This window comes from Brachyhypopomus gauderio, chromosome 15, assembly GCF_052324685.1.
Source record: "Brachyhypopomus gauderio isolate BG-103 chromosome 15, BGAUD_0.2, whole genome shotgun sequence".
Taxonomy (NCBI): Eukaryota; Metazoa; Chordata; class Actinopteri; order Gymnotiformes; family Hypopomidae; genus Brachyhypopomus; species Brachyhypopomus gauderio.
In genome coordinates this window covers 14,775,484-14,789,538 of record NC_135225.1, presented here as the reverse complement: position 1 = coordinate 14,789,538, position 14,055 = coordinate 14,775,484, and the positions used below count along the sequence as shown (strand labels likewise).

Below are 14,055 nucleotides of genomic sequence, written 5' to 3'. Positions count from 1 at the left end.
TTTTTTTATTTTTTTTATTTAGAGCACCTTAAACGGGATCCCGTTCTCATTCAGGACTTTTTTCCTCTTCAAAGTAAAAACCTAAAACACTCAGATAAATGAATAAACACGGTAGGTTGGCTTTATTCAGCTTTTATTTATTTACTTATTTCAAGACGCACCGCGACGACACGACCGAAACGACAAACGGCTGAACTGTTTTTTTCGCCTTACGCGTTTTAAATGGTATACCACCTTGGTTGTTGTCATGCGAAATGAAAGACGTTGATGACATAACTTGCACTTTACTTTGTTTGATTCATCTTTATCTTTTTCAAAATACTTTTAAAGTTTTTAGTAGCCATTATAATCTCGGCAGATGCTGCGTATTCTGTAGCGTGTTCAGCTCCGCTCGTTTGGATTGTGCAAATGCAGGGTGTGATTTATGATTGTGTAGTAAGGAAGATGCCTATTGTTAATGCGCAAACATCATTTTAAAATATTTATTAACAGAAATTAGGATAATTTTATTTGACAAAAGGCTATATATAATGAAAACAAAGACATTTCATGTAACAACTAATGCTTAGCTGCATCCTTGGGCACCCCCATGCAGTTAGAATGGTACATTCGACTATGACGTTCATAGTCGACTAGGGGGTATAGTCGACTATAGTCGAATTAGCGACTATTGCAGGTCACCCCTACTTCACACTACACTCTACACTACACACTACACACTACAGAGAGCCCACTACACACTACACTCTACAGAGAGCCCACTACACTACACTCTACACTACACAACACACTACACTACACTTCACACTACACTACACTCTACACTACACTACACTCTACACTACACTCTACACTAACTGTGGACCCAAGAATGACCAGTGTAGTGTAGAATGTAAACTCTACAGCAGAGAACCCAGTACACTACACTTTATACTCTGCACTTTATATTAAGAACTTTACATTATACTGCACATTCAACATCACTGTGCATAAATTACTCTGTGCCCTGTATAGTGTATAACAGAACAGAATGTTAGTGGTGTTTTGTTTAAGGTGTGTGTGTGTGTGTGTGTGTGTGTGTGTGTGTGTGTGTGTGTGTGTGTGTGTGTGTGTGTGTGTGTGTGTGTGTGTGTGTGTGTGTGTGTCCGTGCCATAAAGCCGTGAGTTGCAGGAGCTGCAGGGTCTCTACAGTCAGAGTGTGCAGCACGCAGGAGAGCAGGCGGAGTTGATTCAGCAGCTGGAAGGATTGAATCTGGACACACAGCAAGCGCTGCACAGCCAAGAGCAAAAACACAGCACACAGACCACCTCCTACCAGCAGGTACCACACACACCACCTACCACACACACACCACCTCCTACCACACACACACCACCTCTTACCAGCAGGTACCACACACACCACCTCCTACCACACACACACCACCACCTACCACACACACACCACCTCTTACCAGCAGGTACCACACACACCACCTACCACACACACACCACCACCTACCACACACACACCACCTCTTACCAGCAGGTACCACACACACCACCTCCTACCACACACACACACACCACCTCTTACCAGCAGGTACCACACACACCACCTCCTACCACACACACACTACCTCTTACCGGCAGGTACCACACACCACCACCTACCACACACACACCACCTCTTACCAACAGGTACCACACACACCACCTCCTACCACACACACACCACCTCCTACCACACACACCACCTCCTACCAGCAGGTACCACACACCACCTCCTACCACACACACACCACCTCCTACCAGCAGGTACCACACACCACCACCTACCACACACACACCACCTCCTACCAGCAGGTACCACACACCACCACCTCCTACCACACACACATCACCTCTTACCAACAGGTACCACACACACCACCTCCTACCACACACACACACCACCTCTTACCAGCAGGTACCACACACACCACCTCCTACCACACACACACCACCACCTACCACACACACACCACCTCTTACCAGCAGGTACCACACACACCACCTCCTACCACACACACACCACCACCTACCACACACACACCACCTCTTACCAACAGGTACCACACACACCACCTCCTACCACACACACACACCACCACCTACCACACACACACCACCTCTTACCAGCAGGTACCACACACACCACCTCCTACCACACACACACCACCACCTACCACACACACACCACCTCTTACCAGCAGGCACCACACACACCACCACCTACCACACACACACCACCTCTTACCAACAGGTACCACACACACCACCTCCTACCACACACACACCACCTCTTACCAGCAGGTACCACACACACCACCTCCTACCACACACACACCACCTCCAACCAACAGGTACCACACACACCACCTCCTACCACACACACACCACCTCCTACCAGCACACACACACCACCACCTACCACACACACACCACCTCTTACCAACACACACATCACCTCTTACCAGCAGGTACCACACACACCACCTCCTACCACACACACACCACCTCTTACCAACACACACATCACCTCTTACCAGCAGGTACCACACACACCACCTCCTACCACACACACACCACCTCTTACCAACAGGTACCACACACCACCTCCTACCACACACACACCACCTCCTACCAGCGGGTACCACACACCACCTCCTACCACACACACATCACCTCTTACCACCTCCTACCACACAAACCACCTCCTACCACACACACCACCTCCTACCACACACACACCACCACCTACCACACTCACACCACCTCTTACCAACAGGTACCACACACACCACCTCCTACCACACACACCACCTCCTACCAGCACACACATCACCTCTTACCAGCAGGTACCACACACACCACCTCCTACCACACACACACCACCTCCAACCAACAGGCACCACACACACCACCTCCTACCACACACACCACCTCCTACCAGCACACACATCACCTCTTACCAGCAGGCACCACACACACCACCTCCTACCACACTCACACCACCTCCAACCAACAGGCACCACACACACCACCTCCTACCACACACACACCACCTCCTACCAGCACACACATCACCTCTTACCAGCAGGCACCACACACACCACCTCCTACCACACACACCACCTCTTACCAACAGGTACCACACACACCACCTCCTACCACACACACACCACCTCCTACCAGCACACACATCACCTCTTACCAGCAGGTACCACACACCACCACCTCCTACCACACACACACCACCTCCAACCAACAGGCACCACACACACCACCTCCAACCACACACACACCACCTCCTACCAGCACACACATCACCTCTTACCAGCAGGCACCACACACACCACCTCCTACCACACACACACCACCTCTTACCAACAGGTACCACACACACCACCTCCTACCAGCACACACATCACCTCTTACCAGCAGGTACCACACACCACCACCTCCTACCACACACACACCACCTCCAACCAACAGGCACCACACACACCACCTCCTACCACACACACACCACCTCCTACCAGCACACACATCACCTCTTACCAGCAGGCACCACACACACCACCTCCTACCACACACACACCACCTCTTACCAACAGGTACCACACACACCACCTCCTACCACACACACCACCTCCTACCAGCACACATCACCTCTTACCAGCAGGTACCACACACCACCACCTACCACACACACACCACCTCTTACCAACAGGTACCACACACACCACCTCCTACCACACACACACCACCTCCTACCAGCACACACATCACCTCTTACCAGCAGGTACCACACACACCACCTCCTACCACACACACACCACCTCTTACCAACAGGTACCACACACACCACCTCCTACCACACACACACCACCTCCTACCAACAGGTACCACACACACCACCTCCTACCAGCACACACACACCACCTCCTACCACACACACATCACCTCTTACCAGCACACACATCACCTCTTACCAGCAGGCACCACACACACCACCTCCTACCACACACACACCACCTCCTACCACACACACACCACCTCTTACCAGCAGGTACCACACACACCACCTCCTACCACACACACACCACCACCTACCACACTCACACCACCTCTTACCAACAGGTACCACACACACCACCTCCTACCACACACACACCACCTCCTACCAGCACACACACACCACCTCCTACCACACACACACACACACACCACCTCCTACCACACACACACACACACCACCTCCTACCACACACACACACACACCACCTCCTACCACACACACACACCACCTCCTACAACACACACACACACACACACCACCTCCTACAACACACACACACACACCACCTCCTACCACACACACACACACCACCTCCTACCAGCACACACACACCACCTCCTACCAGCACACACACACCGCCTCCTACCACCACACACACCACCTCCTACCACCACACACACCACCTCCTACCACACACACACACACCACCTCCTACCAGCACACACACACCGCCTCCTACCAGCACACACACACCGCCTCCTACCACCACACACACCACCTCCTACCACCACACACACCACCTCCTACCAGCACACACACACCGCCTCCTACCACACACACACACACCGCCTCCTACCACACACACACACACACACCACCTCCTACCACACACACACACACCACCTCCTACCAGCACACACACACCACCTCCTACCAGCACACACACACCACCTCCTACCAGCACACACACACCGCCTCCTACCACACACACACACACACACCGCCTCCTACCACACACACACACACACACCACCTCCTACCACCACACACACCACCTCCTACCACACACACACCACCTCCTACCACACACACACCGCCTCCTACCACACACACACACCGCCTCCTACCACACACACACACCACCTCCTACCACCACACACCACCTCTTGCCAGCAGGTACCACACACACCACCTCCTATCACACACCACCTCCTACTACACACACCACCTCCTACCAGCACACACCGCCTCCCATCACACACACACCACCTCTTGCCAGCAGGTACCACACACACCACCTCCTATCACACACACACCACCTCCTACCACACACACCACCTCCTACCAGCACACACCGCCTCCTATCACACACCACCTCTTGCCAGCAGGTACCACACACACCACCTCCTACCACACCTCCACACACAGGGACATGGGGCGTTGTACTGTCTGTGTGGAGAGCTACATGACCTGTCTGTACATGTATTTTGACTGTGTGTGTGTTAGTGAGAGAGAGAGTGAATGAGAAAAGATGTGCCTGTGTGTGTGTGTGTGTCTGTATACAATTTTCGATGTGTGTACTGTGTGTGTGTGCGTGTATGTATATGCAAAAACAAGGTTCACTCTTCAAGAGAACTTCACTTTTCCTGATGATCTTAGCATGTGTCCTCTCAAGTCACCATGGAAACTCCTGCAGACTCATCCACTGTTTCTAGTTCCTGAACCAAGTGACCGTAGCGTGTTTACACATTCACATTCTCTACTAAGTCTTGGACTTTCTCTTTGTGACCGAGTCTCACAATCTCTTCCTATGACTCCCTTGCTGATTCTCTCTCTCTCTCTCTCTCTCTCTCTTCCTCCCCTCTCTCTCTCCCTCTCCCCCCCCTCTCTCTCCCTCTCTCTCCCCCCTCCCCCTCTCTCTCACTCCTTCAGCTCTACACGGAGTTGAGCATGTCGTACCAGGCCCTGCGGTGCAGTGAGGAGAACTTGCGTCAGAGGGACACGTTCCTCAGTGAGCAGCTCCATCAGAGGAGCCAGCACATCTCCCAGCTGCAGACTGAGCTCCAGTGGCTGAGGGGGAGGGCGTGGCAGGCAGAGGCCCCGCCCCCCCCACCGCAGCTCTTTGAGGTGAGTCTGTGTGGAGCACAGAAGGAGAGGTTTACGTCACGCTCTGTCCCCGGGCTGAACGAAGACTGCTTAACAGGCACTTCAGCTAACCACACACTGGTCATTTTATACCACACACACACAAACACTCACTCACAGACACACACACAGACTTTTCTACCTCTAAGAGAAGTTTACATAAAGTACATACTAATACATACATTAATACATACTAAGAATTTATATAGTCATAATTTTGATTACCTTTCAAAGCATAGGATTTATACAAAGTAGCATATGTTGTCATTGTGCAAAACAGATTCTTTCTAAACTGCAGTAGAGCAATAAATGATCTTATAAAACCTTGTACAGAATGTTATAGCATAAGAGACACTGGTTTGAATGTTGTTTTTTAATACTTTAATTTTAATACATTTCATTATGACCTCACACACACACACACACAGAGAGAGAGATAAGTGGCCATTTCCTTGTGACTCGTCTGGTTCTGTTTTGAGTCTACTATTGTTTTCCAGTACATGTACAGTGAGACAGGTTTGGAGAGGCTTTAAAACTGTAATGTCCTTTGGTTCAGAGATTCAGCTAGATGTGTTCAGATGGGAAGGGATCAGGTAGGTGTGGCCAGGTGTGTTGTGGAGGAGGAGAACTGGTAGGTGTGGACAGGTGTGTTATGGTGGAGGAGACCTGGTAGGTGTGGCCAGGTGTGTTGTGGAGGAGGAGACCTGGTAGGTGTGGCCAGGTGTGTTATGGTGGAGGAGAACTGGTAGGTGTGGCCAGGTGTGTTGTGGTGGAGGAGACCTGGTAGGTGTGGACAGGTGTGTTGTGGTGGAGGAGACCTGGTAGGTGTGGACAGGTGTGTTGTGGTGGAGGAGACCTGGTAGGTGTGGCCAGGTGTGTTATGGTGGAGGAGACCTGGTAGGTGTGGACAGGTGTGTTGTGGTGGAGGAGACCTGGTAGGTGTGGACAGGTGTGTTGTGGTGGAGGAGACCTGGTAGGTGTGGCCAGGTGTGTTATGGTGGAGGAGACCTGGTAGGTGTGGACAGGTGTGTTGTGGTGGAGGAGACCTGGTAGGTGTGGCCAGGTGTGTTGTGGAGGAGGAGAACTGGTAGGTGTGGACAGGTGTGTTGTGGTGGAGGAGAACTGGTAGGTGTGGACAGGTGTGTTGTGGAGGAGAAGACCTGGTAGGTGTGGCCAGGTGTGTTATGGTGGAGGAGACCTGGTAGGTGTGGCCAGGTGTGTTATGGTGGAGGAGAACTGGTAGGTGTGGACAGGTGTGTTATGGTGGAGGAGAACTGGTAGGTGTGGACAGGTGTGTTGTGGTGGAGAAGACCTGGTAGGTGTGGGCAAGTGTGTTGTGGTGGAGAAGACCTGGTAGGTGTGGACAGGTGTGTTGTGGTGGAGAAGACCTGGTAGGTGTGGACAGGTGTGTTGTGGTGGAGGAGACCTGGTAGGTGTGGACAGGTGTGTTGTGGAGGAGGAGACCTGGTAGGTGTGGACAGGTGTGTTGTGGAGGAGGAGACCTGGTAGGTGTGGACAGGTGTGTTGTGGAGGAGGAGACCTGGTAGGTGTGGACAGGTGTGTTGTGGAGGAGGAGACCTGGTAGGTGTGGACAGGTGTGTTGTGGTGGAGGAGACCTGGTAGGTGTGGACAGGTGTGTTGTGGTGGAGGAAACCTGGTAGGTGTGGACAGGTGTGTTGTGGAGGAGGAGACCTGGTAGGTGTGGACAGGTGTGTTGTGGAGGAGGAGACCTGGTAGGTGTGGACAGGTGTGTTGTGGAGGAGGAGACCTGGTAGGTGTGTTGTGGTGGAGGAGACCTGGTAGGTGTGGCCAGGTGTGTTGTGGAGGAGATCAGGTGGCATTTTGAGGAGGTGCTCAAGTAGGTGTGGCCAGGTGTGTGTGTGTAGCAGTGACTGGTGGAATTAGTGGTAAACAATCCCTCATCCCTCTTTGTATGGCTCCATTATCCCCAGTATAAATGTATCAATTAGCGAATCATTAACTACAGCTGCAGCAGAGATAACCTCAGTAATTAATACTCATATCTACAGGGCCTTTCAGACCACAAACAATGGAACAGGTATGGTCTTGAGTAGGTTTTGTGAGTGTGTTGTTGTGTTTGTGTGGGTGTGTGTTCGTCTGGGTAAGAGTGTGTGTGTGTGTGTGTGTGTGTGTGTGTGTGTGTGTGTGTGTGTGTGTGTGTGTGTGTGTGTGTGTGTGTGTGTGTGTGTGTGTGCGTGTGCGCATCTGTGCCAGCATAACAAGGCAGATCACATGTTCAATAATCAGCACATGTCTTATGCGTAGACAGGAAGTGCTGCATCAATATTAAATCATGTTTACCAAGCACATGTAGCGGCTGCTTCTCTGCTTTGTTTCTTAACTTCTCTCCCCACCGACATCAAAGTGAACAGATCAGCTGTCCCAAGGTACAGGGCTGTCGGGACGCTTCCCTGTAATTGCACTGACAGGTGTGGATTCCACCATAATCTGGAATTCTTTAACAACTTCTTTGCAAGCACCTGTTAAATTCTAATGCTTTTTTTTTTTTTTTTTTTTGAGAACTCTATTTTAATTTTAAATGTTTGGACGTTGCTGTTGGAAATGATCAAAATGCTGATTGGGGGAGAGCTGCTGGTGGAAGCCATTGGCTGGTGGGGGGCGTGGGGGTCACATATTTAAATTAGGATGCTGTGAACAATATGCTAAAAAGGGGGCAGGGGCTCTAACACACGCTGCCTGGTTTGTTGCCCTGCTGTGTTCACGGCCTCCGCCAGGCCAGTTCCCGGGGTGGTTTTGGGCCCAAGCGTGGGCACCTCAGCTCTGCAGGGTGTTGCTGCCCAGTACCAGGGACCAGGCTAACGAGCGCATGTGATATCAAGACGCTCCCTGGACCCTCTGGTCTGGACGGCTGCACCCGTGTGACTTGTGAGGGTGGTGTAGTGGTGGTGGAGTGGGGGAGGCGGTGGAGTGGCGGCGGTGGAGTGGCGGTGGTGGTGGAGTGGCGGCGGTGGAGTGGCGGCGGTGGAGTGGCGGCGGTGGAGTGGCGGCGGTGCAGTGGCGGCGATGGAGTGGCGGCGATGGTGGAGTGGCGGCGGCGGTGGAGTGGCGGCGGTGGAGTGGCGGCGGTGGAGTGGCGGCGGTGGAGTGGCGGTGGTGGTGGAGCGGTGGTGTGATGGTGGTGGAGTGGTGGTGGAGTGGCGGTGGTGGAGTGGCGGTGGTGGAGTGGCGGTGGTGGAGCGGTGGTGTGATGGTGGTGGAGCGGTGGTGTGATGGTGGTGGAGCGGTGGTGTGATGGCGGTGGAGTGGTGGTGGAGTGGCGGCGGTGGTGGAGTGGCGGCGGTGGTGGAGTGGCGGCGGTGGTGGAGTGGCGGCGGTGGTGGAGTGGCGGCGATGGTGGAGTGGCGGCGATGGTGGAGTGGCGGCGGTGGTGGAGTGGCGGCGATGGTGGAGTGGCGGCGGTGGTGGAGTGGCGGCGATGGTGGAGTGGCGGCGGTGGAGTGGCGGCGGTGGTGGAGTGGCGGCGATGGTGGAGTGGCGGCGATGGTGGAGTGGCGGCGATGGTGGAGTGGCGGTGGTGGAGTGGCGGTGGTGGAGTGGCGATGGTGGAGTGGCGATGGTGGAGTGGCGATGGTGGAGTGGCGATGGTGGAGTGGCGATGGTGGAGTGGCGGCGGTGGTGGAGTGGCGGCGGTGGAGTGGCGGCGGCGGTGGAGTGGCGGCGATGGTGGAGTGGCGGTGGTGGAGTGGCGGTGGTGGTGGTGGAGTGGCGATGGTGGAGTGGCGATGGTGGAGTGGCGATGGTGGAGTGGCGGCGGTGGTGGAGTGGCGGTGGTGGAGTGACGTGGAGTGACGGTGGTGGTGGAGTGGCGGTGGTGGAGTGGCGGTGGTGGAGTGGCGGTGGTGGAGTGGCGGCGGTGGAGTGGCGGCGATGGTGGAGTGGCGGCGATGGTGGAGTGGCGGCGATGGTGGAGTGGCGGCGATGGTGGAGTGGCGGCGATGGTGGAGTGGCGGCGATGGTGGAGTGGCGGTGGTGGTGATGGTGGAGTGGCGATGGTGGAGTGGCGATGGTGGAGTGGCGGCGGTGGAGTGGCGGCGGTGGAGTGGCGGCGGTGGTGGAGTGACGTGGAGTGACGTGGAGTGACGGTGGTGGTGGAGTGGCGGTGGTGGAGTGGCGGTGGTGGAGTGGTGGTGGTGGAGTGGCGGCGGTGGTGGAGTGGCGGCGGTGGTGGAGTGGCGGCGGTGGTGGAGTGGCGGCGATGGTGGAGTGGCGGCGATGGTGGAGTGGCGGCGGTGGTGGAGTGGCGATGGTGGAGTGGCGATGGTGGAGTGGCGATGGTGGAGTGGCGGTGGTGGAGTGGCGATGGTGGTGGAGTGGCGGCGGTGGAGTGGCGGCGGTGGAGTGGCGGTGGTGGTGGAGTGGCGGTGGTGGAGTGGCGGCGGTGGAGTGGCGGTGGTGGTGGAGTGGCGGTGGTGGTGGAGTGGCGGTGGTGGTGGAGTGGCGGCGGTGGTGGAGTGGCGATGGTGGAGTGGCGGTGGTGGAGTGGCGGTGGTGGAGTGGCGGCGGTGGAGTGGCGGCGGTGGAGTGGCGGCGGTGGAGTGGCGGCGGTGGAGTGGCGGTGGTGGAGTGGCGGTGGTGGAGTGGCGGCGGTGGTGGAGTGGCGGCGGTGGTGGAGTGGCGGCGGTGGTGGAGTGGCGGCGATGGTGGAGTGGCGGCGGTGGTGGAGTGGCGATGGTGGAGTGACGTGGAGTGACGGTGGTGGTGGAGTGGCGGTGGTGGAGTGGCGGTGGTGGAGTGGCGGTGGTGGAGTGGCGGTGGTGGAGTGGCGGTGGTGGAGTGGCGGCGGTGGTGGAGTGGCGGCGGTGGTGGAGTGGCGGCGATGGTGGAGTGGCGGCGGTGGTGGAGTGGCGGCGGTGGTGGAGTGGCGGCGGTGGTGGAGTGGCGGCGGTGGTGGAGTGGCGGCGGTGGTGGAGTGGCGGCGATGGTGGAGTGGCGGCGATGGTGGAGTGGCGGCGATGGTGGAGTGGCGGCGATGGTGGAGTGGCGATGGTGGAGTGGCGGCGATGGTGGAGTGGCGGCGGTGGTGGAGTGGCGGCGGTGGTGGAGTGGCGGCGGTGGAGTGGCGGCGGCGGTGGAGTGGCGGTGGTGGAGTGGCGGTGGTGGTGGTGGAGTGGCGATGGTGGAGTGGCGATGGTGGAGTGGCGGCGGTGGAGTGGCGGCGGTGGAGTGGCGGCGGTGGTGGAGTGGCGGTGGTGGAGTGACGTGGAGTGACGTGGAGTGACGGTGGTGGTGGAGTGGCGGTGGTGGAGTGGCGGTGGTGGAGTGGTGGTGGTGGAGTGGTGGTGGTGGAGTGGCGGCGGTGGTGGAGTGGCGGCGATGGTGGAGTGGCGGCGGTGGTGGAGTGGCGATGGTGGAGTGGCGATGGTGGAGTGGCGATGGTGGAGTGGCGATGGTGGTGGAGTGGCGGCGGTGGAGTGGCGGCGGTGGAGTGGCGGTGGTGGTGGAGTGGCGGTGGTGGAGTGGCGGTGGTGGTGGAGTGGCGGTGGTGGTGGAGTGGCGGTGGTGGTGGAGTGGCGGCGATGGTGGAGTGGCGATGGTGGAGTGGCGGTGGTGGAGTGGCGGTGGTGGAGTGGCGGCGGTGGAGTGGCGGCGGTGGAGTGGCGGCGGTGGAGTGGCGGCGGTGGAGTGGCGATGGTGGAGTGGCGGCGGCGGTGGAGTGGCGGCGATGGTGGAGTGACGTGGAGTGACGTGGAGTGACGGTGGTGGTGGAGTGGCGGTGGTGGAGTGGCGGTGGTGGTGGTGGAGTGGCGGTGGTGGTGGAGTGGCGGCGGCGGTGGAGTGGCGGCGGCGGTGGAGTGGCGGCGATGGTGGAGTGGCGATGGTGGAGTGGCGATGGTGGAGTGGCGGCGGTGGAGTGACGTGGAGTGACGGTGGTGGTGGAGTGGCGGTGGTGGTGGAGTGGCGGTGGTGGAGTGCCGGTGGTGGTGGAGTGGCGGTGGTGGAGTGGCGATGGTGGAGTGGCGGTGGTGGTGGAGTGGCGGTGGTGGTGGAGTGGCGGCGGTGGTGGAGTGGCGGCGGTGGTGGAGTGGCGGCGGTGGAGTGGCGGTGGTGGTGGAGTGGGGTTGGTGGTGGAGTGGCGGTGGTGGTGGAATGGCGGCGGTGGAGTGGCGGCGGTGGTGGTGAAGTGGCGGTGGTGGTGGAGTGGCGGCGGTGGAGTGGCGGCGGTGGTGGAGTGGCGGTGGTGGTGGAGTGGCGGTGGTGGAGTGGCGATGGTGGTGGAGTGGCGGCGGTGGAGTGGCGGCGGTGGAGTGGCGGCGGTGGAGTGGCGGTGGTGGTGGAGTGGCGGTGGTGGAGTGGCGGCGGTGGAGTGGCGGTGGTGGTGGAGTGGCGGTGGTGGTGGAGTGGCGGTGGTGGTGGAGTGGCGGCGGTGGTGGAGTGGCGGCGGTGGTGGAGTGGCGGCGGTGGTGGAGTGGCGGCGGTGGTGGAGTGGCGGCGGTGGTGGAGTGGCGGCGGTGGTGGAGTGGCGGCGGTGGAGTGGCGGCGGTGGAGTGGCGGCGGTGGAGTGGCGGCGGTGGAGTGGCGGCGGTGGAGTGGCGGCGGTGGAGTGGCGGCGGTGGAGTGGCGGCGGTGGAGTGGCGATGGTGGAGTGGCGGCGGCGGTGGAGTGGCGGCGGCGGTGGAGTGGCGGTGGTGGTGGAGTGGCGGCGATGGTGGAGTGACGTGGAGTGACGTGGAGTGACGGTGGTGGTGGAGTGGCGGTGGTGGTGGAGTGGCGGTGGTGGAGTGGCGGTGGTGGTGGTGGAGTGGCGGCGGTGGAGTGGCGGCGGCGGTGGAGTGGCGGCGGCGGTGGAGTGGCGGCGATGGTGGAGTGGCGATGGTGGAGTGGCGATGGTGGAGTGGCGATGGTGGAGTGGCGGCGGTGGAGTGACGTGGAGTGACGGTGGTGGTGGAGTGGCGGTGGTGGTGGAGTGGCGGTGGTGGAGTGCCGGTGGTGGTGGAGTGCCGGTGGTGGAGTGGCGATGGTGGAGTGGCGGCGGCGGTGGAGTGGCGGCGGCGGTGGAGTGGCGGCGGCGGTGGAGTGGCGGTGGCGGTGGAGTGGCGGTGGTGGTGGAGTGGCGGTGGTGGTGGAGTGGCGGCGATGGTGGAGTGGCGGCGATGGTGGAGTGGCGGCGGTGGTGGAGTGGCGGCGATGGTGGAGTGGCGGCGGTGGTGGAGTGGCGGCGATGGTGGAGTGGCGGCGGTGGAGTGGCGGCGGTGGTGGAGTGGCGGCGATGGTGGAGTGGCGGCGATGGTGGAGTGGCGGTGGTGGAGTGGCGGTGGTGGAGTGGCGGTGGTGGAGTGGCGATGGTGGAGTGGCGATGGTGGAGTGGCGATGGTGGAGTGGCGATGGTGGAGTGGCGGCGGTGGTGGAGTGGCGGCGGTGGAGTGGCGGCGGCGGTGGAGTGGCGGCGATGGTGGAGTGGCGGTGGTGGAGTGGCGGTGGTGGTGGTGGAGTGGCGATGGTGGAGTGGCGATGGTGGAGTGGCGATGGTGGAGTGGCGATGGTGGAGTGGCGATGGTGGAGTGGCGGCGGTGGAGTGGCGGCGGTGGTGGAGTGGCGGTGGTGGAGTGACGTGGAGTGACGGTGGTGGAGTGGCGGTGGTGGAGTGGCGGTGGTGGAGTGGCGGTGGTGGAGTGGCGGCGGTGGAGTGGCGGCGATGGTGGAGTGGCGGCGATGGTGGAGTGGCGGTGGTGGTGGAGTGGCGGCGGTGGTGGAGTGGCGGCGGTGGTGGAGTGGCGGCGGTGGAGTGGCGGTGGTGGTGGAGTGGGGTTGGTGGTGGAGTGGCGGTGGTGGTGGAATGGCGGCGGTGGAGTGGCGGCGGTGGTGGTGAAGTGGCGGTGGTGGTGGAGTGGCGGCGGTGGAGTGGCGGCGGTGGAGTGGCGGCGGTGGTGGAGTGGCGGTGGTGGTGGAGTGGCGGTGGTGGAGTGGCGATGGTGGTGGAGTGGCGGCGGTGGAGTGGCGGCGGTGGAGTGGCGGCGGTGGAGTGGCGGTGGTGGTGGAGTGGCGGTGGTGGAGTGGCGGTGGTGGTGGAGTGGCGGTGGTGGTGGAGTGGCGGTGGTGGTGGAGTG

General features: G+C 59.0%; 1 protein-coding gene across 6 annotated transcripts in view; it reads left to right on the top strand.

Annotated features, from left to right (window-relative positions):
* Window positions 1-14,055, top strand: part of cntln (centlein, centrosomal protein) — a 104,543-nt gene that overhangs the window by 13,140 nt on the left and 77,348 nt on the right. For all 6 annotated transcript variants that reach the window (XM_076973813.1, XM_076973812.1, XM_076973810.1 and 3 more), the window contains 2 exons: window positions 1,159-1,321; window positions 5,756-5,950. In XM_076973813.1, the coding sequence (XP_076829928.1) occupies window positions 1,159-1,321; window positions 5,756-5,950 (358 nt within the window). The remainder of the gene's footprint in view (window positions 1-1,158; window positions 1,322-5,755; window positions 5,951-14,055) is intronic.